The following is a 27,558-nucleotide window of genomic DNA, read 5'->3' as shown; positions in this document are numbered from 1 at the left end:
CTCAAGAGGAGGGCGGTTCCGGGCCTCACGTGACTGCGCGGCCACGTGAGCCCGGCCCCGCGGGCGCCGAGCGGCGAGCTGCAGTTCCGCGAGTCGGAGGGGGGCCGGGCGCGCCCTGCCCCCAGCCCGCCGCGACCATGCTGTCCCGCCTGCTGAAAGAACACCAGGCCAAGCAGAATGAACGCAAAGAGCTGCAGGGTAAGCAGACTATCCAGCCCGCCGTTTTCTCTCCCTCCGCGGCCTAGCCTCAGCCCGGAGCCTGGATCTCGAGTGACGGCCCAGATCCGGGGAAGGGCGCGGGCTTGGGGGAGAGGAAGTTACAGGCGCTTTGGCGGGGACAGTTCCGTTCCGCCGCCGATGGCCCTGCTCCCTTTAGCAGCAGCAGCGCCCCCCTAGGCAACGGCCCCCGCGCTGTGGCCGCCGCATCCCAGCCCCGCCCCCTGCTCACGGAACGCTGTGCCGATTGGTCCAGGGAGCCGCTCGTCCTGGAAGTGGGCGGGAAACCTCCAGAAGAGAGGAGGGTGTTGAGGACCCGACAGGGCTGGGATTCTTGGAGGCCTGAAACTGCCGAAACCGGGATGGGGCCCTTGTGTCCTGAATCCAGGCTGGGAACCCCAGAGTTACCAATCTTTAGGCCAAACCAGTGGGGAAAATGTGCCTGATAGTCAGGAGTCCTGGTCGCTGCCAAGGACTCGTTGGCGTCCCTAGGCGAATCGCTTCCTTTCTCAGGCTACCAGTTTCCTCACCTCGAAAATGAAAGGGCTTGCTTTATGTTTTGCAAGGCCCTGTCAGCTCTGGCACTCTGGAATGACTTGAGGTGTTACCATAGCCAGCAGAACAGTAATGAATGGGTGGGGAACCTTATGCATCACTCGGCACAAAACCAAGTCTCCTGTCTAATCCCTTTCCCCCCTCCACCCAGAGAAGAGAAGGAGAGAGGCCATCACTGCAGCGACCTGCCTGACAGAAGCTTTGGTCGATCACCTCAATGTGGGGTATGAACCTCTTCCCATCAACACGAACAGCCCTCCACCCAAGTTTAGGCACTGGCCTAGCCCTCAGGCTGCTCCTGAGGGGATGAGCTGTTCCTCTCATTGCCCTACCCTCCCCCACCCAGCTTAACTTTTATGAAGAGTCTTGAGTCAGCTCTGACTACTAACATTGGGCAGGGAGGAGCAGCTGTGGCCGATGGAGAAGCAGCCAGACTTCCCTTCCCAACAATAACCTCCCTGGTGCTCACGACTTGATGCCATCTGGCCACGTCCCTTCACCCCTCCAAGTCCAGCTGTCACTTCCAGCGGGAGGGAGAGCACTGTCCTTCCCTACAGCTTGCCACCCTCTCCTTCTGCACCTCCCACCCTCTGGCAAGTATGGAGAGCAACTGGCAGGAAAGAGATGACACAGTTGGTGAGGGTGAGGGCAGAACCTATGCCAGGAGCCACCGCAGAGCCAGGCTGACACTCCCCCACCCTTCCGGGTCTCCAGAGACCACCCCTTGCTCCCATCCTAAGTAAGGATGCCAGTAATGACCAGATACATGGGAAGGAGTAGAGAACATTGTCTCTTGACCCCAAGTGACCCAGAAAAGTGCAGAGATGATGATTTGATACCCAGGCCATCTGTTGGGAGAAAGGAGGCAGTGTGATGCCTTCTACCCAGGGCAAGTGGAATAGCTTGGTTGTGAATTCAGAGACTGAGTCACCCAAGTGAGCCAGGCAGGGACTGTCATCTTCATTGCTCATCTCAGGAAGATTAGGGGAAGAGAAGGCTGTGGTTGGGACCTCTGATCCCCCTCCAGTTCTCCCCCTCCACTCAGTGTGAATGAGAGAAAGCAGGAGGTCAATGGGGAAAATGGGGATTTCAGGAGCTCCCAGGGGAGACTTGAAGCATTGGAAGCCCCCTGCGATTACTGTTTCAGCTCCTATAACACCCCGCACTGTGACCCAGCTGGCTCCCAAAGAGAAGGCACAGGGTTGATGCCTTCCCTCCCTCCCACGTTGGCGCCTCCTGAGCTCTGCTGTGAGGTTGGCCCAGGCTTCTCCTGCTTCTCTTTCTTTGCTTGGGGCCACCCCATGTCCAGCTTAGAGGGCAGCTAAGCCAAAGCCAGATTAGAAAGCCTTTTGTGTGGCTGCCCACAGCTCCTCTCATTCCCGGGAAAGGAACACAAAGGCTCAGTCTATCTCAGCCCCTGTCAGGTGTCCTTCCCACTCTCTGGACCCCACCCCCACCCTGCAACCCCCTTGCTCCCCTCCAGCCCCCACAGATTCCAGTGGGTGGGGGCACCGGATGTGGAGTCTCCCAGCTGACCTAGAGCTTTGGGGTGGAGAAGGAAAGATTCATCAACCAATTAGGGAGAACAATTGTTGCACAATTATTGCAGGGGTGGGGGTGGGTGGGCAGAGGACTGGGGATACCAGCCTCCTGGCAGTAATGGAACTGCAGCGAACCGTGATTGAGGAGAAGAGAAAGACGATTGCCTAGAGCAGAAAGGAGAGAGAGAGAGTGCGTGTGTGTGTGTTCGTTCATCTGTGTGGGCGAAAGGAGGATTGGGAGAGAGACAGAGCCAGGAAGCAGCCCTTGGGATGTCTTCTCTTGACCCTGAGTTCCTGGGGAAGGGGTTGCTCTCCCATCCCACCCCGGATTCAGGGAGGGGCCCGATTTCCTTCCCAACTTCTTGCACCGATCCCTGGCCTCCCAATCGTTGCCAGATGTGTCCCTGCTGCTGGATTTTCCCAGCCTTCCCACAGCCCCTTTTCCCTCCCAGCTTCTTCCCCAGTGGTACCCCCTCCACCCCCGCGAACAAGTGCACCCTCCCTTCTCTCCCCCAGCTCTGGGAGCTCCTTTCGGGGCAGGAAATGGTCTGTATCTAGTTAGCTTTCCTGGGAATCCTGGGAGTGGAAGGAAGGGACTGGGCTCACTTGCGTGCACTCGTAGTCACTTGCCTTACATCCAGGAATGGCCGAAATCCTAAGGTTTTCTCCAGCCTGACTCCTGAGCAGCCTCCTGCTGCAGCCCTGGGATGTTAGTTCTGGATACCACTCCCCACCAGCTGGGTGAGATGGCCTTCCTCCTCCTCCAACCTCTAGTGTGGCCCAGGCCTACATGAACCAGAGGAAGCTTGACCATGAGGTGAAGACCCTGCAGGTCCAGGCAGCCCAGTTTGCCAAGCAGACAGGCCAGTGGATCGGGATGGTGGAGAACTTCAACCAGGCACTCAAGGTAAGCCACACTGCCTGCTTCACCAGCCTCATCCTATGACCCCATTGACTGCACCCTCAGGGGCTCCCCTCTGGCCTGGGGTTAAGAAGGAAGTGGGGATAGTCCCAAAAAGCCCAGAAATCTCTGGCCCCAGTGCCACAGAAGTTAGAGGAAGAGGTAAAAGCAGCTGGTGGGTCCAAGCAAAGCCCTTTCTAGGGAATGGATGGAATGTGCCCCCATCCAGCCCCTGGAGCCACACCCCACCCACCCTGACTCCTGCGCGCCCGCCCCCTCCCTTCCAGGAAATTGGGGATGTGGAGAACTGGGCTCGGAGCATCGAGCTGGACATGCGCACCATTGCCACCGCGCTGGAGTACGTCTACAAAGGGCAGCTGCAGTCGGCCCCCTCCTAACCCCACCAGCTCTCCCTCCCCTACTCCCCCTACCTGCCCCAGGCGGGCAGGAGGGAGGCTGACAGCCCATGAATAAAACACAAGCCTCCATTTCTCTGTGTTTGTCTCTAGGAACTACTAGCTTAGTGTGGGGGGCGGGGATGGAAGATTCAAAGTCTCTTCCTCTTAAGAGACGCTACCTTTGGGTGTCTCTTGGGTAGGGATTGGAACTAGCTTCCTCTTACAGTCTCAAGTCTCTTCTCCTCCTCGGGTCTGGTACCTGTTGCAGGTACTTTCCGGGTAAGCAGAAGGTGGAAGTTCCCCACCCCTCCCCAGAGAAGGACAGTGGGCCCTGTCCCAAGCCCCCCAACCCAGGACTTCTGTTTCCGGCAGAGGAGAAACAAGGGAGCAGGCCTGGTCCAGCTCTGGCTCTCTGCCTCTCCGCGTGCTCACGGCCTCTCCCAGCCGGGTGCTAAGCAGTGTCATGAGTCTGGACCAGGTGGGAGATTAACTCTTGGGTATGGGAGCACTTCAGGGCAGGGAGGGGGAGGAATGACAGGTCCAAGGTTACCAACAGAGGGGGGCAGCTGCCATCCTGGACAGATACCCTCGTCTTAAGAATCTGTGACAGAGGGAGCCAGGAAGCCCCACTAGAAAAGACCAAGCCAAGGGGGGAGCCGGGCGCTCCTGGCCGGTGCCAAGCCCTGGCTTCAACCCGCAGGCCCAGCTTCCCTGGCTCCTCCTTCCCCACCCGCCGCCAGCCCCACACACACTTAATACTTCTGGCACCCAGTCCACCCGCCACGGACTTTGGCCTTAGCTGTAGCTGGTGTGGGAGCCTGGGAAGACCTGGACCACAAGTTTCTCAAGCAAAACAAAAGGAGCAGCTTCAGGTGCTATAGTACCTGCCAATAGCTTTCCCCTGAGGAGGTAAGCAGGGTGCTGGGGGGAGGGGTGGGGCAGTGGCTATGAGACTAGTGACATCGATAACTCAAAGCCTGAAGCTTTGCATGTGTCCCCTCACGCTTTATCCCCTTTGATCCTCCACAGCTCCCAGGTGGGCATGCTGGGTGTTAGCCCTACTTGGTACATGAGAAAACAAGTTCCAAGACTCAGGGCAGTGCTCAGCCTCACACAATAAGTTTGGGGCCGCCAGGACTAGAATGCAGGGGTCCCTTATGTGTTTCCAAAAACAGGGCTCAGCTGGTTTAGTAGGAGCTAAGAGGTGACAACAAACACGACCCCTCTGCTCCCATGCAGCTGGTCAGCGCACAGGACCCGGCTCACAACCTTTCAGTTAAGTTACCCACAGATACAGGGTCTGCCCAGACCGTCACTTTACTTAGATGAACCATAGTTTGTCTGCAGGTTATCTGCCAAGCAAGTAATTTGTCAATTTGCTCAAACCAGAGACTTCCAGCTAGGCAAGGATCTGAGGGGTGAGGGCTGGCAGGCCAGCGTCAACTAGACACATCCCCCGACCCAGCCTCGGCTGCCACCTGCAGGTCACCTGGGCTCCAGCCATGTGGCTGCCTCTGCTGCTGGGTGTCTTGCTCTGGGCAGTGCTGTGGTTGCTTAGGGACCAGCAGTGCCTGCCAGCCAGCGATGCTTTCATCTTCATCACCGGCTGTGACTCGGGCTTTGGGCGGCTCCTTGCTCTGAGGCTGGACCAGAGAGGCTTCCGAGTCCTGGCCAGCTGCCTGACACCCTCGGGGGCGGAGGACCTCCAGCGGGTCGCCTCCTCCCGCCTCCACACCACCCTGCTGGATGTCACAGATCCCCAGAGCGTCCGACAGGCAGCCAAGTGGGTGGAAACACACGTTGGGGAAGCAGGTGAGTGTGGCAGGGGCCACAGGGATAGGCATGTGAGGTGTGCACACACAGGGGCTGTGGGAAGCCAGAGAGACTGTGTGGGGGGAGTAGCAGGGCTCAGATCCACCCAGGAAGGAGAGGGGCCATGGGAATGGCTCCCCTACCCCACTCCTCTCATCCCCCCACAGGGCTTTTTGGTCTGGTGAATAATGCTGGTGTGGCTGGCATCATTGGGCCCACCCCATGGCAGACGCGGGAGGACTTCCAGCGGGTGCTGAATGTGAACACGCTGGGTCCCATCGGGGTCACCCTCGCCCTGCTGCCCCTGCTGCTGCAGGCCCGGGGCCGAGTGATCAACATCACCAGTGTCCTTGGCCGCCTGGCAGCCAATGGAGGGGGCTACTGTGTCTCCAAGTTTGGCCTGGAGGCCTTTTCTGACAGCCTGAGGTGAGGGGGCAGAGACTCCGCTCCCAACTCGGGGAGCCTGCTCAACCAACAAATTAGCAGCTGCCCACCACATGGCATGGTGGAGTTTAGGGCCTAAGAGACACGTTAGGGCTCGACTTCCTGGGTTCAGATCCCAGCTTTCACTCATGTGAGCTTGGTGACCTTAGTCAGTTACTGTTTTTTTCCCAGTTTGTTCCTCCTGTTAAATCACGATGAGGCCTGCCCCAGGGGTGAGTAAAATGCGGGTACATGTGAGGCTCCAGCAGAGCCTGGTGCATAGAAAATGCCCCCAAAATCCCACTCTCGTCAGTGTTGTTACTAATGATAACCATTACTTACCATGAGTGCCTGGTAAGTAATTCAATTCTCATTCAGTTCTCCCTAAAATCCTGTAAGGTGTTAACACCCGTAGGGGAGGGGCTTCCCTGGTGGCTCAGACAGTAAAGAATCTGCCTGCAATGCAGGAGACCCAGGTTCAATCCCTGGGTTGGGAAGATCCCCTGGAGAAGGGAATGTCTATCCACTCCAGTATTCTTGCCTGGAGAATTCCATGGACAGAGAAGCCTGGTGGGCCACAGTCTGTGGGGTCGCAAAGAGTCGGACACGACTCAGGGACTAACACACACCACACAAACATACCCAAACTCACCCAAGACCACACAATGGTGGGAGCACTGGCACGGATACCTATAGAGCCTGGTCCTCATGTCCTCCGGCCCCTTATATTCAGACAATAATGTTCAAAGTCCCATGAGCGTACAAAGGAGATTTGACAACCATAGGAACAGGGCCTGAATTTGGAACAGAACTTCAATTCCCTCAAGCTGAGCCCACCTTCTGAAGGAAGCCTTCCTCTGTCACCATCACTCAGCAAATAGCATCAGTAGCCACTTTTGTCCCTCGGCCTCAATCGTTTAATTTTCCAATCAGCATCACAGAAATATACTTTCAACTTGGACTTGGGTAGGCTGTTCTGGGTACTCCCACTTTCCCCCAGCAAACACCAGTCTAATTTTTCCCCAGCAAAGATCCAGCACTTTGGACCCTGTGTTTTGGGATCTAGGGAACATGATTCTTCCAGTTCAGAAGTTGGCAGATTGTGTTTCCAGGGCCAGATCTCTAGCCGGCTGCCTACAAGCTAATAATGGCATTTGCATTTTTAAATAGTTACACTATAACTGGTTATGTAAATGCCTATATAATATTTAGATCTTCAGTGCTGAAAATATTTACTATCTGGCCCTTTAAGAAGTTTGCTGGTCCCTGCTCTACATGCTAGAATACAGAAGGAAGAAAAACTGAACTAAACCTCCTTGGGACTTCCCTGGTGGTCCAGTGGTTAAGACTCTGCTTTGACTGCAGGGCACCCGGGTTTGAGCCCTGGTTGGGGAACTAATATCCTGCATGACACAACATGGCCAAAACACAAAAACAAATGAAACCCCGCCTTCCCTCTGGCCCGCTTGCCCCTCATCCCATGGCAGCGGGGATGTCTCTTCCTGTCAGAAATCCTGACCCTTTTCCCATCTCAGCATCCCTACGTATGTCCCTGAAGGTCCTCTCCCTATAAAGACAAGAACCCAGAAACCTCCCTCTGCCCTCACTCCAGGCGAGACGTGGCTCCTTTTGGGGTACGGGTCTCTATCGTGGAACCTGGCTTCTTCCGAACCCCTGTGACAAACCTGGAAACTTTGGAGGACACCCTGCAGGCCTGCTGGGCACGGCTACCTCCAGCCACACAGGCCCTCTATGGGGAGGCCTTCCTCACCAAATGTGAGTAGCTGGGCCCACGAAGGGGCGAATGAAGGGAAACAAGGGTGCCAGAAGGCCAGTCCTGCATCAGCCTGCTGGGAGGAGACATGCAGGGCAGTCAGGGAGGGGATGAGGGAGAACGGGGTGCCATAGAACACCCCAGCCACACACAGGCAACCTGCCCACACCCCAAACTGGGGAGGGGACTGAGAACCCCAGGAGACATGGCCTGGGGTGGGCTGGAGCAGGACAGGGACACTGATCACAACCATCCACTGGGCTGCAGACCTGAGAGTGCAGCAACGTATCATGAACATGATCTGTGACCCGGACCTGGCCAAGGTGAGCAGGTGCCTGGAGCATGCCCTAACTGCCCGTCACCCCAGAACCCGCTACAGCCCAGGCTGGGATGCCAAACTGCTCTGGTTGCCAGCCTCCTACTTGCCAGCCAGCCTGGTGGATGCTGTGCTCACCTGGGTCCTTCCCAAGCCTGCCCAGACGGTCTACTAAATCCAGACCTCCAGCAAAAGATGGTTGTTCAAGGCAAGGACTCTGATTTATTCTGTCCCCCACTCTGGTACTGCCTGGTGCCTGGCATAAAAGTCACTCAATAAATGTGTATTCAAAACAAAAAACACCGTGTTGGGCAGAAATGAAGGTGCACAGTGGGAGTTCAGTTGCTCAGTTGTTTCCGACTCCTTACAACCCCATGAACCACAGCATGCCAGGCCTCCCTGTCCATCACCAACTCCTGGAGTCCACCCAAACCCATGACCATTGAGTCGGTGACGCCATTCAACCATCTCATCCTCTGTTGTCCCCTTCTCCTCCTGCCCTCAATCTTTCCCAGCATCAGGGTCTTTTCAAATGAATCAGCTCTTGGCATCAGGTGGCCAAAATATTGGAGTTTCAGCTTCAATATCAGTCCTTCCAATGAACACCCAGGACTGATCTCCTTCAGGATGCACTGATTGGATCTCCTTGCAGTCCAAGGGACTCTCAAGAGTCTTCTCCAACACCACATTTCAAAAGCATCAATTCTTCGGCGCTCAGCTTTCTTTACAGTCCAACTCTCACATCCATACATGACCACTGGAAAAACCATAGCCTTGACTAGACGGACCTCTGTTTGCTGACAAGTAATGTCTCTGATTTTTAATATGCTGTCTAGGTTGGTCATAACTTTCCTTCCAAGGAGTAAGCGTCTTTTAATTTCATGGCTGCACCGTGGGAGACTGACCCCATTTAACTCCTAACCTAGGCTGGGGCTTCCCTGGTGGCTCAGTGGTAAAGGATACACCTGCCGTCGCAGGAGACATGGGTTCAACAACCACCACCACCTAAGCTGACATTCTCCAGGGTCTCTGGCGTGTTTGCTGCTGCTGCTGCTAAGTCGCTTCAGTCGTGTCCGACTGTGTGTGACCCCATAGACGGCAGCCCACCAGGCTCCCCCGTCCCTGGGATTCTCCAGGCAAGAACACTGGAGTGGGTTGCCATTTCCTTCTCCAATGCATAAGAGTGAAAAGTGAAAGTGAAGGCGCTCAGTCGTGTCCGACTCTTCGCGACCCCATGGACTGCAGCCTACCAGGCTCCTCCGTCCACGGGATTTTCCAGGCAAGAGTACTGGAGTGGGTTACCATTGCCTTCTCCGTCTGGCGTGTTTAGTACGTGCAAAACATCTAGTACCCACAAGGGGGCGCAAGGAGACAGTCTTGCGTGTTTGAAGCTGCACCTAGAGACGTGGCCACCAGAGGGCACTGTTGGATGTTTCCTTTCTGAGTGAAATAAGGTTGAAAGTCGAGTGTTAAAGAGTGGAAATAGGTGTGGAGAGGTGATGAAGAGGAGTCAAGGCCTAGCTGGGTGGTTTCCATGGAAAACCGGGCACCCACCTCTTAAATTCTTCTATTATCTAAAGTAAGTCAAGAAGGACATAAAGTGGCCACACAGGTATAAAAGTGACTTGTCACCACCCTGAAAGAAGCCAGGCCCTCTTGAAGATTAGTGGAGCAGGGAGTTGCTGGGACCTCAGAGGTGGACAGAAGGCCAGGGAGAAAATGTCAATGGTGGATGTAGGCTGGCCTCTACCAGGTAGGACCTTTGTAGGGAATCCCATTGACTTGAGAGATGGTTTCATGAACCCTTCAGCACTGAGCCTGGCAGCACAGGAAGGGCAGTGGGCTTCAACATCCTCTGTATCCCCACATCCACTGCCAGACCAAAGAAAGCCTTGAGCAAAATCCTCCTTTTGCCCCACCCCACCCCACCCCAAACAGGCCAGCTTTTCCCAGAGGTGCAAATAGAACAGGGTCCCAGAGGATGGGAACATGGATAAAGAGGGAGAAGGGATAAAGTATCACTTTTTAAGACAAACTGAGACTCTTTCTCTTTGGGGTCTGAAAAAATAATCCGTTTAATTGAAAAACCTGGAGTATATTACCCCACTCCCCTGGATGAGGGGGCTGAAGAGACAGACCCCCTACATCACCTCGTAGCCACTTCGGATGCTCTTCACAAGGCAGCATGCTAAGACAATACCCAGGATCTAGAAGGACAGAGAGAGATGGGGGTGAAGAGGAGTCAGGGAGGCAAGATAGAGACCCACCCAAGAGACCCCAGAGACAACCAGGGCTCACCTCCACATACCAGTCCCCTGCTCAGCACCCTCCCACTGCCCCTAGTTCCCAGATGCCCAAGGGTGCCCCTCACCTCCACAAAGGCAATGCCCAGGGCTGCTGCAGCCACCACCAGCACATTCTTCCTCAGCCAGACCGCAATCTTCTCCACACAGCCCTGGTGGGTGGCAGGCACACAAGACAAGACCCCATCAGAAATTTCCCACACCCCTCCCTGCCCACCTGGCTCCCCCACCCTCTGTCCCTTTCATCCCATCCCCAGCATTACCAGATTCCCTCCTGATCCCTGATGCCCAATTTCCCAGAGCCCCAATCTTCTTCACCTCCATCCCTGGTCCCTGTCACCTCCTGAAACATTGCCCAGCTTCCCCAAGTCCCCTACTATCTCAGCCCCCTTCCTACCTCAGTATGGATGTCCTTCACGATGAAATTAACTCCACAGTTATTAGTGACATTGATGCAGCAGGAGTCAGGGACTCGATTGGCCATGGTTGGGATCTTCTCCCAGTCTGTGTAGTTAGCCGCCCCGCAGCACTTAAACTGGGGGAGAGCAGAGATATGGGGGGAAAGGCTGTTAAGTGACCCTCCATCTTCAACATGGAGGTAAGAATCTCCTTCTCCTACTACACCTGCTCCCAGCAACCCCACTCACATCTTTCTGCATCTCGTCCAGGATCAATGCCGTCTGGTTGTCTTTTGGATAATTCTGCATCTGCTGCCGGAAGTCCTTATTAAATTCTGATCTCACCTGGGAGTAGGGAAGAGCATCGTGGAGGTCAGAACTCAGGGCACCTGGGTCCCAGAGCAGCCAGGCCTCTGAGGCAAGGACTTCCCCTTATTCCCTGCTTACCTTGTCTCTAAACACATAGCCAGCAATGGCTGCAGCCACTTCCACTAGCGTGATAAGGGACAAGAAGACGGCAAACTGCAGGTGCAAAGGACAGGAGTCAGGTTTGGAGTCTGGGTGGGAGGGCCCTGCCGGTCTCAGGAACATTCAAGGTTTCCCTCACCCCCCCACCCTCCCAAACCCTGCCAGAGAAATGCCCTTTCGGCAGCCCCAGGCACCCAGGCTGGCCCCCACCCACTCACCGTGATCATAAGACAGTAGTTCTCCTTGCAGGCTCCACAGCAGCCCACAAAGGCCACCAGGAAGAGGAAGGCACCCACTGCGATAATGACCACAGGCAACAGGAAACTAGGGTTGGCCCCATGGGTGATGGTCTGATTCAGGACGAGGTGGATCCTTATGCCCACACCAATCAGTCCCACCGCACAGGCCTGTGAGGAGGAGGGCAAGTCAGGACTCAGAAGACCCACCACCCACCAGCCGCCCACGGTGGAAGGCGGCGGGTGACCCAGGACACAGACGGAAGCCCACTCCAGGCAGACTGATTCTCACACTTCCAGGAAACTTGACAGTGGGGGAGGAGGCTGACCCATCCTTGCCCCACCGTGAGGGCTAGGCAAACTGTTCAAGGCTCTCTGGGAGAAAGCCGTCAGGAGGAACCACACCTTCCTTCAAGCAACTCCTCACCAAATGCAAAAAAGAGAAGTTTCCAGTAAGCCTTGATCCTAGGACACACATGCCTCACAAAAGCGCAGTGCTTCCTTTGAGCCTCCTCCTATGGGCCTCCAGGGCTCCCAGAATTGCCCTCTCACTATCCTCACTAGCTGTGAGGAGGGCTCCTCAGGCCTACTGGGCCTGGGAGAAGGGAGGGGTTAAAGGGGTCAGAGTGGCCGGTCCCTCCCAGAACAAACAGTAGCCTCTCAAGCCAGGAGCCCAGGACGGGAGCAATAGGCATGGGCAGAGCCCTTACCCACCCGGAGCGGCAGGGAGGGGTGATGAGGGAATGAAGAGGGATGAAGGGGTGGAGGGAGAGAAAGAATAGAGAAGCGGGGAGCGCAGGCACACATGAGGCGAGGCGATAGCATCAGAACAGGCAGTTGGCTGGTTGCCCCACTGCCCCATATCACAAGAGGCTGGGTCACCAGACAGGAAGGGCCCGGAGGGCTTACGGAGGAGATCGGCCATTGTCGGCCCAAAGCAGCCTCAGAGGTTCCCGAAAGCTGGAGGAGGGGACGGCCGCGCTGGCTTCGGCTGTAGCCCGGCCGTTTTCCTCCCACATCTGGTCTCCAGCTGCCTTCATTGTTGGCCCCTCAGCCCTCCGGAGCCAGGTCGCTCCGCACCCTGCCAGCGCGCCCCCGCCGGCCCCGCTCCCCACTCACGCAGAAGACCAGCAGGAGAAAGTAGAGCAGGAGCTTGACACATTTCATTCCTCCTTCCACCGCCATGGCTGCCTGGCCTGGGGCAGAGGGGCGGGCAGGGGGATCAGAACCGGTCGAGGCGGGATCTCGCTTTCCGAGCTCCCCGCCGGCCCTCGAGACCTCCCCTGCGCCGCCCCTACTCCCGGCCCCTCCCACCCGGAAACCCGCGGTCAGATCCACGTCTTCCAGCCCCCTCTTCCCCGCAGGAGAGGGGCGGCGGCGCCCGCAGCCCAGCCCGGACCCCGCCCCGCCGCCTCCCGGGGCCCGGGGCCACCCGAGGGCGCCGGCAGCGGCCAGGACCGAACGCCCACCCTCGGCCCTCCAGCCCTCAGGTGTTAAACACCCCTCTCCACTCAACCGGTCACGGAAAACTCTCCTCGGCCCCTGCCGGACCCCCGGGGCCTTTCCCCTGGGTTCTGATCACCGACGAACAGAAGTGCGGCCGGCGCCCCCGCACCCCAGCCCGTCCCGGGCCTCCGGAACTTCACCAAGTTGCAAAGTTGCGAGGGCCTCGGGAGCGGCGGGGAGCGCGGCGGATCTTCGGAGGCCTGGGGCGAGCCCCCGAGCTGGGGGCGACCGGCGATCCCCTCCCCACTCCCCGCCGCAGCCTCGCGGGTCCCGCGGCCTCACCTGGGCTCCCGAGGTGGTGAGCTGCTCTCCCGCCGCCGCTCAGGGGCTCTCTAGCTGCGCCCCCCGGCCCCGGCCCCGCCCGGCGCGCGGCCCCGCCCCGGCTCCAGCCACAGCCCCCTCCCCCGCCGGGTGGCCTCCAACCTCCCTCATGTGACGCGGGAACAGCTGCGGCCTGAGTCACTGGGCTCACAAGGGGAAGGCCAAGCCCCCCGCCCGGTCGAGGCCACGTGGCCCCCGCCCGGAAGACAGCGCCCACCCCCACCAAGCGAGGGCACCCAGGGCAGGACCTCGGGGTGCCTGAGGCCCTTGTGGCGCCCCCAAGAAAGGGGCCACCTCGGGGTAGAAGAGCGGGACCCGGCGCCGCCTGGATCTCTCTGGCTCAGGGAAAGGGAGGAGACGTGAAAGCCAAAGGAGGGAGAAGCCGCCCGGAGTTACTCTCTGAGCGCCGGGTCGGGCTACAGAGCTGAGGCGAGATGACTAGATGGTTTTCAGAAGGCCTCCTCATCCTCCACCCAGAGCCCACCCTCTTCCTCTCGCTCCAACTCCTTTCCAGCCCCCCACCCCCGCCCCAGAGTCAACAGAGGAAGCTGCTGGCTCTCTGCGATCTGAAGGGGCCAGAATAAACTTTAAGAAAGGCCCCCGGCCTCACAGCCTCCAGCGTTCTAGAGTAGGTGTTCCTGTCCCCCTCCCTTAACCTCCCTTAAGGCCCTTTTCTGGGGCTCCAGAGTAATGAGCCGAGAAGTGGAGGAAGCCCTTCCCAGCACCATGTCACCCAGCCAATCCGGACACGTCAGAGTCAGGCTCCTCCCTCTGTCGGAGGGTGGCCGAGGTGGGCTCCCACCGCTCCGGGATCTCCCTGTTGCGATGGAGGTTTGGGGGCGACCCTCAGGCGGGCACGGCATATATCCCCTGGATTGCCCCATCCCATCCTGGCGGACAGCGCAGAGGGCAAGGCCAAGAGAGGACTGGAAGGTGAGGGGGTGGTCTCAAGCTGCCTCCCTCCCGGTGAGCCATGGTGGCCCCCAGGAGCTATGTGAACAGTTCGAGGACATAAGCAGCCACTACAACCTGCCCGCCCCGCCTGGGCCCCGCCCCTTAGATTCTTCTCATCCAGCCTGAAGAACCATTTCCTGAGTCTCACTATATGTCAAGGAAGGAAAGAAACTAAGAGCAAAAGGAAGGCGATCTGGGCTGGGCCGGGAACCAGCTTGCAGGATCACAATCTTCCAGTAAGACACACCGAGGCCCTTCTGGACCTTGCATGCGTGCGTGCGTGCGTGCTAAGTCGCTTCAGTCCTGTCCAACCCTGTGCAACCTCATGGACTGCAGCCCACTAGGCTCCTCTGTCCATGGCACTGGATATTGGAGTGGATTGCCATGTCCTTCTTCACGTCTGGACTTTGTTTCCCAGTTATCACTGCAGGTGGGCTGTGCAGGAGGAGCCAAGATGGTGAAGAAAGGAGTATTTATCTGTTTCTGCCAGCCATGTGCTGGGCACAGGGCCAGTGCGGCAAGAGAACTGGTGGCCCCGTCCTGTGCCAGCAGGCAGAAGCAAGCCCACACTGTGAACAGAGGCAGAAACCCCTGGTGGCAGCTGGATGAGCTCAGAGGGAGGGACAGGTGGTGCCTCTGCCCCAGAGAAAAACAAAAAAGAATGAATTTCACCGAGGTAGCTGCTGCTGTCAGAGGTGTGTGTGTTAGTCACTCAGTCGTGTCCGACTCCTTGTGACCCTATAGACTGTAGCCCACCAGGCTCCTCTGTCCATGGGGTTCTCCAGGCGAGAATACTGGAGTGGGTTGCCATACCTTCCTCCAGGGGATCTTCCTGACCCGGGGATCGAAACTGCGCCTCATGTCTCCTGCACTGGCAGGCAAGTTCTTTACCACTAGAGCCACTTGGGAAGCCCCACTCTCTGAGGTGACCTTAAACAATAAAAGGGCAGTCACTCAGTTCCAGGGACAAGGAAAGGGCCAAGTGTAAAAAGGATTAGTTTTAAAAGTCCATGGCAGGAACTTTCCTGGTGGTCCAGTGGTTAAGAATCTGCCTTGCAGTGCAGGAGACACTGGTTCGATCTCTGGTCCAGAAAGATCCCACATGCCACAGGGCACAGGGCAGCTAAGCCTGTGTACCACAGCTACTGAAGCCTGCACTCCCTAGAGCCTGTGTTCTGCAACAAGAGAAGCCACTGCGATGAGAAGCCCACACACCACAAGTGGAGAAAGCCCACATGCAGCAATGAAGACCCAGCACAGCCAAAAATAAATCAATTAAAAAAACAAAGCCCTTCCAGTGCAGGGGCATGGGAACTAAAGATCCCTCATGGCATATTGGGGTTGGCTGGCTCACAGGGCTGGGGAAGGATGTGGTGACAGATGGTGGGCAGGGAGGTGGTCTGCAGTCAAGCCTGAGAAACTTTAGCTACCAAAACACCAAGCATAATGCTTGGTCTTTGACAATCTTCGCCTGAACAAACTGACTATGAAAGACATTTTAGGAAGAACTTGTCATTAAGTTGCTAAGTCGTGTCTGACTCTTTGTGACCCCATGGACTGCAGTCTGCCAGGCTTCCCTGTCCTTCTCCATCTCCCGGAGCTTGCTCAAACTCATGTCCATTGAGTCAATGATCCCATCCAACCATCTCATCCTCTGTCACCCCCTTTTCCTCCTGCCCTCAACCTTTCTCAGCATCAGGGTCTTTCCTGAAGTGAATCAGGTCTTCTCCACAGGTGGCCAAAGTATTGGAACAACTAGGCAAATCTGAATGTAACTGAAGACTAGACATGAGAAAATAATGTTATTAATGATAATATAGGAAATTTTCTCTGTTTTTTTAAAGATGCATACTAAAATATTTCAGGGTGAAATATCACATCTGTAATTGACCTTGGAATACTTCACAAAACAATAGATGAAGTGAAGAGAAGACAGTCTGGCGTGTACACCCATGGCTGATTCATGTCAATGTATGGCAAAAACCACTACAATATTGTAAAGTAATTAGCCTCCAATTAAAATAAATAAATTTTAAAAAAGAAGACAGTCTGGGTGACACGACTGTTAGGAACCTAGTGGCTGTGTAGGGTGTGTTCTCAAGGCAAAGGGGAGGGTGGGAAATTACCAAGAGGGTGAACGCCGACGTCCTGCTGAAAGGGGGAGGAATGAATGATGGCACATCTTGGTCCAAGGGAGAGCTGATGAAGGCCAGAACCAGGGAAAGGAGGGGAAATCCCTGGAAAGGCCCTTCAGAGAGCAAATCAAAGAACGGGGTGACTGCCTACCTGTGGGAGCAGAAGAGGAAGTGGGAAGAGTCTGAGATAACTCAGAGTTTCCAGGCCTGGGAGCCCAAGAGAGAGGTGGTGGTCACCGAAGCAGGGAGGCACATAAGGTGCAGCCAGGTAGAGATGTCCCACCTGGAATTAGGAATGTGAGACTCAGGGGAGAGGAGCAGTCAGACTAGAGAGAAAGTGATATTGAAATTCACAGACAGGGCGTCCCTGGTGACTCAGGGGTAAAGAATCCGCTTGCCTGGAAGGTCCCACGGACGGAGGAGCCTGGTGGGCTGCAGTCCATGGGGTCGTGAAGAGTCGGACACGATTGAGCAACTTCACTTTCACTTTTCACTTTCATGCATTGGAGAAGGAAATGGCAACCCACTCCAGTGTTCTTGCCTGGAGAATCCCAGGGACGGGGGAGCCCGGTGGGCTGCCGTCTATGGGGTCGCACAGAGTCGGACACGACTGAAGCGACTTAGCAGTAGCAGCAGCAGCCAATGCAGGAGACATGGGTTCGATCCCTGGGTCAGGAAGATCCCCTGGAGAAGGGAATGGTTACCCACTTCAGTATTCTTGCCTGGAAAATTCCATGGACAGAGGAGCCTGGTGGGCTACAGTCCATGGGGTCGCAAAGAGTCGGACATGACTGAGTGACTAAACAACAGCAAATGCACAGGTGGGTGAAGGCCAGGGCAGGAGAACACTGAGACAGAATTTCAGAAAACCCTTGCGTTTAAGGAAAATGGGGGAGGGGTTAGTAGCAGTAAATGATCCGAAAGGGAAAGGAAGTTGCAGAGCTGGACTCCTCACTCTGCCAGGCCCAGTGCTGGGCACTGAGAGCCATGAGTTCTCTTAATCCTAATGACAACCCAGTGAGGGCTGTGTGATTTGTCCTGTTTTGAAAGTGAAAGTGTTAGTCACTCAGTCGTGTCTGACTCTTTGAAACCTCATGGATTGTAGCCCGCCAGGCTCCTCTGTCCACGGAATTCTCCAGGCAACCACACTGGAGCGGGTAGCCATTCCCTTCTCCAGGGGATCTTCCTGACCCAGAGTACGAACCTGGGTCTCCTGCACTGCAAGCAGATTCTTTACCGTCTGAGCAGAGATAAGGAAACCGAGGCTCAGAGACAGGGCGAGACATGGCCTGAGTCCAAGCCAGTAAAGGGCATTGTCAGGATTTGAACCCAGATCTCTGGGGGTTCCAGAGCCTCTGTTTTTTCCTCTGTCTCGCTCTCTCAGAGGCCAAGAGAAAAGACAACTTCAGAGCAGGAGGAGGGGACAGTGGCCAGAAGCACTGAATAGTAAAGAAAGGTGAGAAGCAAGAGAAGGCCATTGGGTGGGGTGGCATTTTCCAGAGCAGAGCCAGGGCAGGATTGTGAGCACCCCCTGGGTGAGCGTGGAGGCCTCCAGGCAGGCAGGGGCGGAGCTGGGAGGAGGGTGGGAAGATGGGACCCTCCTAGAGGAACACCAGGGGGAGGGCTGGAAACACACTGTGGCCAGGGTGGCATGCTGGCCGCAGCTTGGAGAGAAAAAATGGGGCCAAGAAAGATAGGAAAGAATGGGGCCAAGGAGACCCAGGGGAACAGAACTGTGTGGCGCTGGAAGGGGACGGCAAGAAAAGTCCATTCCTAGTCACGTTCCTAGTCATGTTCACAGAGACAGTTACTGTTATTGTTCCACTGGGTATACAGCTTCTGATTCGGAAGATGAAAAAAATCCGGAGATGGATGGTGGTGACAAATGCACAACACATGATTGTACTTAGAGCCACTGAACTGTTAAAACGGTAAATTCTGTGTTATGTATATTTTAACACAAAATTTTGTATTGAAGTTTAGTTGACTTACAGTGTTGGGTTAACTGCTGCTGTCCAGCAAAGTGATTCAGTTATACATACATATATTCTTTCTTATATTCTTTTCCATTATGGTTTATCCCAGGACATTGAACATGGGTCCCTGTGCCATACAGTAGAACCCTGTTGTTTATCCATTCTGTATATAAAAGCTCAGGGAATTCCTTGGCAGTCCAGTGGTTAGGACTCCATTCTTCCACTCCAGGAGGCACAGGTTTGCTCCCTGCTCTGGGAATTAAGATGGCATCAACGATGCAATGGACATGAACTTGGGCAGACTTCGGGAGATGGCGAGGGACGGGGAGGCCTGGTGCACTGCAGTCCATGGGGTGACAAAGAGTTGGACATAACTGGGTGACTGAACAACAAGTGGGAACTAAGATCCCACGTGACTCAACACTGCCAAAAGAGTAAATAAAAAGTGGGGGTAAAACCCTTACATCTGCTAACCCCAACCTCCCACTCCATCCCTCCCCTAACCCTCTCCCCCTTGGCAACCACCAGTGTGTTCTCTATGTCAATGACACTATTTTTTTTAAAAGAATGGCCTACCCCGATAGCCGGGAAAGTTGGCATAGAGCCCTGGGTACCTCTGAGTGGGGAGGCAGCTGACCTCAGACCTGGCCCTTCACATCACATCCTTCAGAGCCTCCAGCACCAACTCCAAGGGTTAGTGTCCAGGATTGTCACCTGACTAGCTGGACTTCCCAGGGTTAAGAATCCGCATGCCAGTGCAGGAGACACAGGAGACACGGGTCAGAAAAATCCCCTGGAGGAGGAAATAGCAACCCACTCCAGGATTCTTGCCTGGAAAATTCCATGGGCAGAGGAGCCTGGCAGGTTACAGTCCAAGAGGCCACAAAGAGTGGGAGATGACTAAGCAGCTGAGCACACACATACATACATACACTTGATTAGCTCAGGCTTCTGTCCCTTGGGTACCTGGCACCGGTCAGTGGTAGATGAGCTGGGGTGGGCTTCCCCCCTCCCCCTCCCCACACAGAAGAACCAAGCTGCTCTCTAGCTCTCCATCCAGAGCCAGCAGCAGGGCATGGGGGCCACAGGAGTCCCAAGCAAGGGTGGTGCCATCTGAGAGCACGTAGGCGTCACCCAGATGCAGTGCAATGCACAGCAGCTTGCAGCCAGCGCCCAGGGCCTCCCACTGCCCAGACCTGCAACAGACCTCTTCTCCCCTCCACCCAGCAGGCCCCTGGCCTGAGCCCCACTAGGAGGGGCCGGGCCAGAGGTAAGGCCGCCAGGTTGGGTCCTCAGCTCTCGGCCCCCATTCGTACCCGCCCCTCTCCCAGATGCTCTGGTGGGAAAGGGAGGCCCCAGGGAACTCCTGCCCATCGAGGCCCTTGTGGGTAGGGGAGCAAGGGAGAGGAGCCAGGAGGCATGAGGAAGGGGAGGAGGGAAGAGAAGGGGAGAACTGAGGAGGGTGGGAGAGGAGTGTGGAGATACAGGAGCAAAGAGAGGAGGTGGAAGACAAGGGAGACGCCGGGAGCCAGGGCAGGGGAAGCAGAGAGGAAGGGTGAGGCAGAGGGTGGGGAGAAGGACGCAGGAGGAGACAGGGCTGGGAGAGGGAAAGACAAAGGATGCCCTCTTCACTGGGAGGACAGGAAGGGTGATGTAAGAACTTGAGATCCAGAGGTCGGGTCTGAACTGGGGACCGGAGATTTCAATCCAGAAGCCCTAGCTTTGGATAAGAGGGAGGCAGGGGTGCTTGAGAGCAGCTCTCAGATCTCAGGGTTAGATCAAAACAAGGGCAAGGCTGGAGATGTTCTGACTGCCCGAGTCTGGGGGCACAAAGAGGAGACTCCAGTCCCTGTGGGGCCAACCCCAACTTGGGGCAAGACTAGCTCACTGCACTATGGTACCCAGGTGAACATCATTGCCAAAGTCAGCTCACCTCCTCACCACGAGGAAAGGAAGGCTCAGAGAGGCGAAGCCATGGACTCAAGTACAACCTGCAAGTGAGAACCAGGGTCTTGACACAACAACTCCGGTGCTGCATGCAGCATATTCGCCACCAGCAAGCAACACCCTGAGGTCAGAAGCCTTGGTGAGAGACAGGCTCTGCCCCACACGAGTAGGTGACTTTGGCTAAACTCTCGCCCTCCCTGAACCGCAGCTTTCTCCCACTTAGGCAGGAGGAAGACCACTCCCTTCCTCACGGCACAGGACAGTTGTGAGCATCAGAGGAGAATGAAAGGGATAGTTTTGTTACCTTAAGTATTGCTGCTGTTGTTCAGTCTCTAAATCGGGTCCAACTCTGTGATCCCATGCACACCGGACTCCTCTGTCCTCCACCATCTCCAAGCGTTTGCTCAAATTCATGTCTAATGAGTCAGTGATGGAACCATTTCATCCTCTGCCCCCTCCTCTCCTTTTCCCATCAGTCTTTCCCAGCATCAGGGTCTTTTCCAATGAGTCGGGTCTTCACATCACGTGATCAAAGCATTGGAGCTTCACCTTCAGCATCAGTCCTTCCAATGAATATTCAGGGTTGATTCCCTTTAAGACTGTTGGTTTAATTTCCTTGCAGTCCAAGGAACTCTCAAGAGTCTTCTCCAGCACCACAATTCAAAAGCACCAATTCTTTGGTGCTCAGTCTTTATGGTCTAACTCTCAAATCCATACATGACTACTAGAAAAAACATAGCTTTGACTATATGGATCTTTGTCTACAAAGTGATGTTTCTGGTTTTTAATATGGTGTCCAACTTTGTCATAGCTTTTCTTCCTAGGAGCAAGCGTCTTTTAATTTCATGGCAGCAGTCACCATTCACAGTGATTTTGGAGCCCAAGAAAATGAAATGGATCACTGCTTCCACTTTTTCTCCTTCTGTGTGCCACAAAGTGACGGCATTGGATGCCATGATCTTCATTTTTTGAATGTTTAGTTTGAAGCCAGCTTTTTCACTCTCCTCTTTCACCCTCATCAAGAAGCTATTTAGTTCCTCTTCACTTCTGCCATTAGAGTGGTATCATCTTCATATCTGAGACTGTTGATATTTCTCCTGGCAATCTTGATTCCAGTTTGTGATTCATTCAGCCTGGCATTTCACATGATGTACCCTGCATGTAAGTTAAATGAGCAGGATGACAATATACCTTAAAAATGATAAGTCTTAAATGAAATTACAAAACAGAAACTGGCTTCAAGAATGAGCTTACAGTTCCCAGGGGAAGGAAGGAAGGATGAGAGGAAGGGATAGTTAGGGAGGTTGAGATGGACATGTACACACTGCTATATTTAACATGCATAGTCAACAAGGACCTACTGTATAGCACATGAAATTCTGCTCAATGTGTGGCAGCCTGGGTGGGAGGGGAGTTTAGGGGAGAATGGATACAAGTATATGCATGGTTGAGTCCCTTCGCTCTTCACCTGAAACTGTCATAACATTGTTAATCAGCTATACCTCAATACAAAATAAAAACTTTTTTAAAAAAGAATGATAACTCTTGATCATACCCTATTTTTATTTATTTTTTTTAATAAAGTTTTATTAAAGTATAAAGGAGACAGAGAAAGCTTCTGACATAGACATCAGAAGGGGGTAGAAAGAGTACCCCATACCCTGTTTTTAGACTCATGGGAGTTCAAATGATTTTGCTTTGAGTAATACCTGGATGCCACCCCACTTTAGATGGCCAAGGAAAGGGTTGGAAGGGACAAGCCAATCTCCTTCGACACCTCCTACCCACCTTGGCCTTGGCCCAGGGTTCTAGTCCCAGCTCCACCCCACCCCAGCCCCCGCTGCCAGGCTGGATCCTCAGCACTCTGCTCTCTTTTTACCTGTTCCTCTCCCTACTCCTGGGGCCCCCAGCGCCTGACCTCTGGCCCCCCATTCTCCCTTGCCAGATTCCTGTCCCAACCTCCTCCCAGTCCATGTCACTGCTACCAACGGGGTCAATCAGATGCCTGACCGGTGACTGGGCAGGTTGGGCAGCTCCAGCCTAAGGCCTCTTTTTACACCTCCTGGGGCAGGAGCTCCCTGATGTGTGGTTCGGGCTCCAGGACCTGCCCAGGGGGCAGAGGTTGACACAACTATGGTTTCTTCTGGGAGGGAGCAGATCAGAATCTGGGAGAAAGGAGAAAGAGGTAATGTGGGCCAGCTGGTTAGCTCGAATTTCTGTTCCTTGGGGCTGGGTCAGCTCATCCACCAGGGCATAGTCCCCGGAGAAGCAGACTCTGTGCTCACACCCCTCCTTTTCTCAGGCCTGCGACTGGAATAGCACAGGACCAGCCTGGGCCCACCGCCCCCACCACTTGGGCCTGGAAAAGCAGAAATAGGAAAGAAAGACAGGAAGAGGTGGGCAGGGCCAGAGAGACCAAGAGTGAAAGGGGAAAGAGGGTGCACCCCAGGACTGGGAGGCTCAGCCTGCCCTGAGAGGTAGTGGGAAGCAGAGAGGGGCAGAGGCATGGGAGGAAGATGTGACTCCAAGTGATCCTCAGGGTTCCCAACTTGTATCCCACCCACCTCCACCCCCAACCTTCCAAAAGCGAACTGTAGGTCCCTCCTCCCAACCTCCTACTTCTCTCAGAGTGCCTCGGGGTAAAAGAGGTTAACACAGCTTCCGGAGATCCAGGGAGGATAATGATAGTTTAGAATGTGGTGAGGGACACGACTGTAATCACACAGTGAGCTTCTCTCTGAGGGCTTGAGGGTATGTGGGCAGGGACCTGGGAGGATGCATTCCACCAGCAGACTCTCCCCAGCCCAGAATAGCCTCCTCACACCACATCCCCAGAGGCTCCCGGTGGGAAGGCCAGGAGGGGAAAGTCCCTCCCCACTAGGGAATCCCCCTCCCCAGCTGCTTCTCAATGGCCCAGTCCTCCCGCTCCTTGGAAAGACCTGCAGTGCCAGGGAATGAATCCACTGACCCTAGAATTAGGGCCTTTATGAGAAAGAAGCAAGAAAAAGAGGGGGTCAGGGGTCATGAGTTACTGCCCACTGAATCCAGCTCTGATGGACAAGGCAGTTTGGGTATGGGGTGGCCTGCACGGTAGCAGTGCCTCTTTACCCTTAGAGTGGCTACCCCCACGTGCCCCCGCCCCCCTCCCCGCTTCCAATCCCCCCACCCCACCCCGCCGCTTCCAGCCCTCCCACCCCCGCCCCGTGCTGGAGTCTGCAACTCTGAGAGTGGGCCAGGTGCCTCTGGCCTAGAGCCCTGCTGACCTGGCTCCCAGGATTTACAGCTCCTTTTCCTGAGGATGTAACATAACGGCCCCGCTTCCCAAGGCTACACGAGCACTTCTTTCCTCCAGCAGCTCCTGAAACCTCATCTCTGCTTCCCTCCCGGCAACTGACAGCCTTCAAAGTTCAATGCCTCTAGGTGGGCTCCAACCTACGTTTGCTATGAACCAGTCAGGACCTTAAAGGAGGCGGGACTGAAGGTTGCCTGGGTAACACCGGGAGAGGGGCACCCTTGGCAGGAAGACAGTTGCCTGGGAGACCAGGGCAGTGGGCGGGACCACAAACCCTGGTTAGCTAATGTTGTGGTGAGGAGAGAGCTAAATGTCCACATCTCTCCTAACTGCTTTGCCGTAAAGCCAGTAGCGTTCCCTCCTCGGGACTGGGTCTAGAACTGCCGGAAATCTGAAGTTCCTGAAAGAGAACTCCCGAGGGTTACCTGCAACCCAAGGGAACACAACCCAACCCAACATTCCCAAGCTTGAGGGAACTCAAGGAAAGAGGCAAGATGTAGGAGAGGGTGGAGAGAGGGGCAAGCCTTAATACATTATGATATAGGACTTCTCAGACTAGAAATCTTAAGTGAAAAATACCGCAAGTATGGGGGAAGAAATAAGGTCCGTTTTGGTCCCACTTCCAAGAAGCAGAAATTCCAGATTCTACCACCAGATGGCAGTCTTGCCCACTCATTGGATTAAATGCAGTCTTGGAATCCGCGGGAGGAAGCCAGGAAGCAGATATCCTTTCTGTATCACAAGTTCCCAACTCTTGCTCTTTAGTATTTGGCAGATACCCGTAACTCCTTCTGGCCTACATATAAAGTTTTCTTTCCCTAACGAGACTCTTACCAGAGCCAGCGAGCAGGATTCATTCATTCTTTATTCAAAGTCACTAAAGAAGATTGCCAGGAGAAATATCAATAACCTCAGATATGCAGATGACACCACCCTTATGGCAGAAAGTGAAGAAGAACTAAAGAGCCTCTTGATGAAAGTGAAAGAGGAGAGTGAAAAAGTAGGCTTAAAGCTCAACATTCAGAAAACTAAGATCATGGCATCCAGTCCCATCACTTCATGGGAAATAGATGGGAAAACAGTGGGAACAGTGACAGATTTAATTTTTCTGGGCTCCAAAATCACTGCAGATGCTGATTGCAGCCAGGAAATTAAAAGACGCTTACTCCTTGGAAGGAAAGTTATGACCAACCTAGACAGCATATTAAAAAGCAGAGACATTACTTTGCTAACAAAGGTCCATCTAGTCAAGGCTATTGTTTTTCCAGTGGTCATGTATGGATGTGAGAGTTGGATGGTAAAGAAAGCTGAGCACAGAAGAATTGATGCTTTTGAACTGTGGTGTTGGAAAAGAGTCTTGAGAGTCCCTTGGACTGCAAGGAGATCCAACCAGTCCATCCTAAAGGAGATCAATCCTGGGTGTTCATTGGAAGGACTGATATTGAAGCTGAAACTGCAATACTTTGGCCACCTGATGCGAAGAGCTGACTCATTTGAAAAGACCCTGATGCTGGGAAAGATTGAGGGCAGGAGGAGAAGGGGACGACAGAGGAGGAGATGGTTGGATGGCATCACCAACTCGATGGACATGGCTTTAGGTGGACTCCGGGAGTTGGTGATGGACAGGGAGGCCTGGTGTGCTGCGGTTCATGGGGTCACAAAGAGTCAGTCGGACACGACTGAGCGAGTGAACTGAACTGAAAGAATACTTTGAAAATTTTTCTGGCTTTCTTGGATCTCACAGTGTGAGACTGATATGTTGGGTGATGGTAATGACTAATTATCTCATTTAGAACTGGGTGTCAGGCAGTGAATCTCCATAACCTTATAAAAAAGGTCCAGTATTGTCATCTCCACCTTACAGATAAGGAATCTGAAGCAGAGAGTCAAGTTCACACAGCCTGAAAAATGGGAGAGCTGCTTCTTAAACCCAGGCAGCCTCAGTTTGAGCCTAGAAGCTATTTGAGTAAGCTCCACAACACACAGGATGCAGATATAGCTAGGAGAAGCATCTACCATACACTCGGGAGGGAGTCGGGAATGGACTCCTAAAAGACATACCCAAAATCTCATCTATACTGAGACCTGAAGAAAGAGTAAATTGAGGGGAGGGAGGGAGGGAAAGGAGGTAGGAGGGGGAGTTGTTCCAAGAAGAGGAAACACTTGTGCCAAGATACTGTGGAGATGATCAACAGATAGAGGGCAAAGGCTACGTCCAGGTTTCTGATCTAGATGATTGTCATTCACTGAAATGAAATAGCAGAATGGGGGCACAATTCAGGGGAGAGATGTTCTTTGTTTACCACATTTTATCTATGATTGAAGGTGTTTCTAAATGGCAATATCAAGGAGGCATCTGGTCTGGAGTTTTGGCCAAGATTGTTTACCTAGTGTTCTATCTACTGATATGCTCCCTGAAAAGGAGGGCTACGTTTTTCTATTGTTGTTATTTGGTTGGTTTTTTGTTGTTGTTGTTCTTTTTTTTGGCTGCACTGGGTCTTTGTTGCTGCACTGTACCAGGCTGTCTCAAGTCGCCGAGAGCAGGGTGAGGCTACTCTCTAGTTGTGGTACAAGAACTGAGCTTCTCATTGCGGTTGCTTCTCTTGTTTCCTAGCACAGGCTCCAGAGCAGGAGACTCAGTAGTCATAGCGTAAGGGCTTAGTTGCTCAGCAGAGCGTGGGATCTTCCTGGACCAGGGATTGAACTCATGTCCCTTGCATTGGTAGGTGGATTATTAACCACTGGACCACCAGGGAAACCCAGGAGTAAGTCTTGTTTTTCTTTGCATCTCCTAGACCTGTCACAAGCTACATGTTCAGTAGGGAAGTCAAAACTGGGCCACTTCCTCTGAGAAAGAGAGGTAACACCACCTCTGCTGTCAAGGAGTTTTGAATTTTGCTAAGGAAATGACATCAGAAAAACATTTTAGAGAACAGGATAGGCTAAAGTATGGGATGAAGGTAATCACCACTCTGGAAAATCAGAAAGTAGAGCAAAGAACCGTGAAGAAGGAGCCTGTGAAAGCCCTTACCGATTGACTGCTGTGTAATCCTCACAACCAGTGAGGGCAGGCAAGGCAATCCTATTTTATAGAGGAAGAGTCGATGAAAGGTTGAGATGCTCATGTCTTGGGAAGGAACCAGCTGTCTAAGGTTTCTGTTTTGCTTGCTTGTTTTCCACTCTGCTGCAGCCTTAGTTCCTGTTCTCCACAGAACAGATCATCTCTTCAAAGCTCCCTACCTTGGTCCTCCTCAGCCCTACCCAACCTCCTTTCTTTACACCTGGGCCCGCAGTTTCCCGCTGCCTCATTCCACTCCAGTTCCCGAGAGCCCAACTCTGTCCTTACACCCAGGGCTCCATCTAGTCCAAAGAGGAAGCCAGTGTCCCTCTGTTCTGCCTGAGAAACCCAATAATGTTCACCCACTTATTAAATAAACATTATGTGTGCCAGGAAACCAGAGCTGATCTGAACCCCTCAAATATTTTCAGTCTATTGGTTGTCTATTGGCCTCTAGGGCTTCATTAATTTTTTTTTTTTTGTACAAAGTTTATTATTGGAGACATAACACAACGAGTGGCAGAGCACACAGAGGAACAATTCATTTAGTTAAGAGAGAAGCAAGGCAGAGAGAAAGGGTGTGGGCATCCTCCCTAGTGAGAAGGACCCAACCTCTAGGGCTTTAGACTCAATAAATCATCCTGGAGAAACTGAGGGTCTGGGAAGAGGTATCCAAAACCAGAAAAAGTTAAGCACTTCAGGAGCACTGTGGTAGCTTGGCGCTCTTCTACTCTGCCCTCTGGCTGTACCCAGGGTTACGCCTGAAGACTAGGGCTGGTCCTACTGGCTTTCTCCCCTGGGGACTTCACTTTCTCCAACTGAGGCCTCGGAAGCCAGATCTCTCTCTCATCCTCGCCCCTACAACTAGAAGCCCCTTCTCAGACTTCTGAGCCCTACCAGATCCAAAACTACACCTGGGAATCTAGAGATCCAGATTGCTCTGCGAGCACAGTGGTCTCTGGCCCTGCCTCCTGACACTCCTCCCCCAGTGGTCCCCAGTCCCTGCCTTTTCCAGCCTACTGACTCCT

The 27,558-nt window shown here is 54.1% G+C and overlaps 3 protein-coding genes across 4 annotated transcripts; 2 read left to right on the top strand and 1 right to left on the bottom strand.

Annotated features, from left to right (window-relative positions):
- The first annotated feature begins 33 nt into the window (after window positions 1-33).
- On the top strand, window positions 34-3,701 carry BLOC1S1 (biogenesis of lysosomal organelles complex 1 subunit 1). The gene is made up of 4 exons (XM_055394330.2): window positions 34-198; window positions 923-995; window positions 3,087-3,219; window positions 3,501-3,701. The coding sequence occupies exons 1-4, from the start codon at window positions 138-140 to the stop codon at window positions 3,609-3,611; spliced, it is 378 nt and encodes a 125-aa protein (XP_055250305.2). The 5' UTR covers window positions 34-137; the 3' UTR covers window positions 3,612-3,701.
- Window positions 3,702-3,828: 127 nt separating this feature from the next.
- On the top strand, window positions 3,829-8,430 carry RDH5 (retinol dehydrogenase 5). Of its 2 annotated transcripts, XM_055394326.2 has the most exons (5): window positions 3,829-4,520; window positions 5,096-5,423; window positions 5,591-5,849; window positions 7,459-7,622; window positions 7,888-8,430. In XM_055394326.2, exons 2-5 carry the CDS (start codon window positions 5,114-5,116, stop codon window positions 8,109-8,111), a joined length of 957 nt encoding a protein of 318 aa, XP_055250301.2. In that variant the 5' UTR covers window positions 3,829-4,520; window positions 5,096-5,113; the 3' UTR covers window positions 8,112-8,430. The 2 variants fall into 2 exon arrangements, with proteins under 2 accessions (XP_055250301.2, XP_088693245.1); XM_088837119.1 differs by having other exon boundaries at window positions 3,829-5,423.
- A 1,550-nt stretch (window positions 8,431-9,980) lies between these two features.
- On the bottom strand, window positions 9,981-13,211 carry CD63 (CD63 molecule). Its single transcript, XM_055394329.2, has 8 exons — window positions 13,130-13,211; window positions 12,461-12,537; window positions 11,324-11,512; window positions 11,085-11,159; window positions 10,887-10,982; window positions 10,637-10,774; window positions 10,308-10,391; window positions 9,981-10,143 (listed from the first exon to the last, which is right to left on the bottom strand). The coding sequence occupies exons 2-8, from the start codon at window positions 12,524-12,526 to the stop codon at window positions 10,078-10,080; spliced, it is 714 nt and encodes a 237-aa protein (XP_055250304.2). The 5' UTR covers window positions 12,527-12,537; window positions 13,130-13,211; the 3' UTR covers window positions 9,981-10,077.
- Between the last annotated feature and the right edge of the window lie 14,347 nt (window positions 13,212-27,558).

Source organism: Moschus berezovskii, chromosome 6 (assembly GCF_049115385.1).
Source record: "Moschus berezovskii isolate FMDL1 chromosome 6, NW_MosBer_1.0, whole genome shotgun sequence".
NCBI lineage: Eukaryota > Metazoa > Chordata > Mammalia > Artiodactyla > Moschidae > Moschus > Moschus berezovskii.
This window is presented reverse-complemented; position numbering and strand designations above follow the sequence as displayed.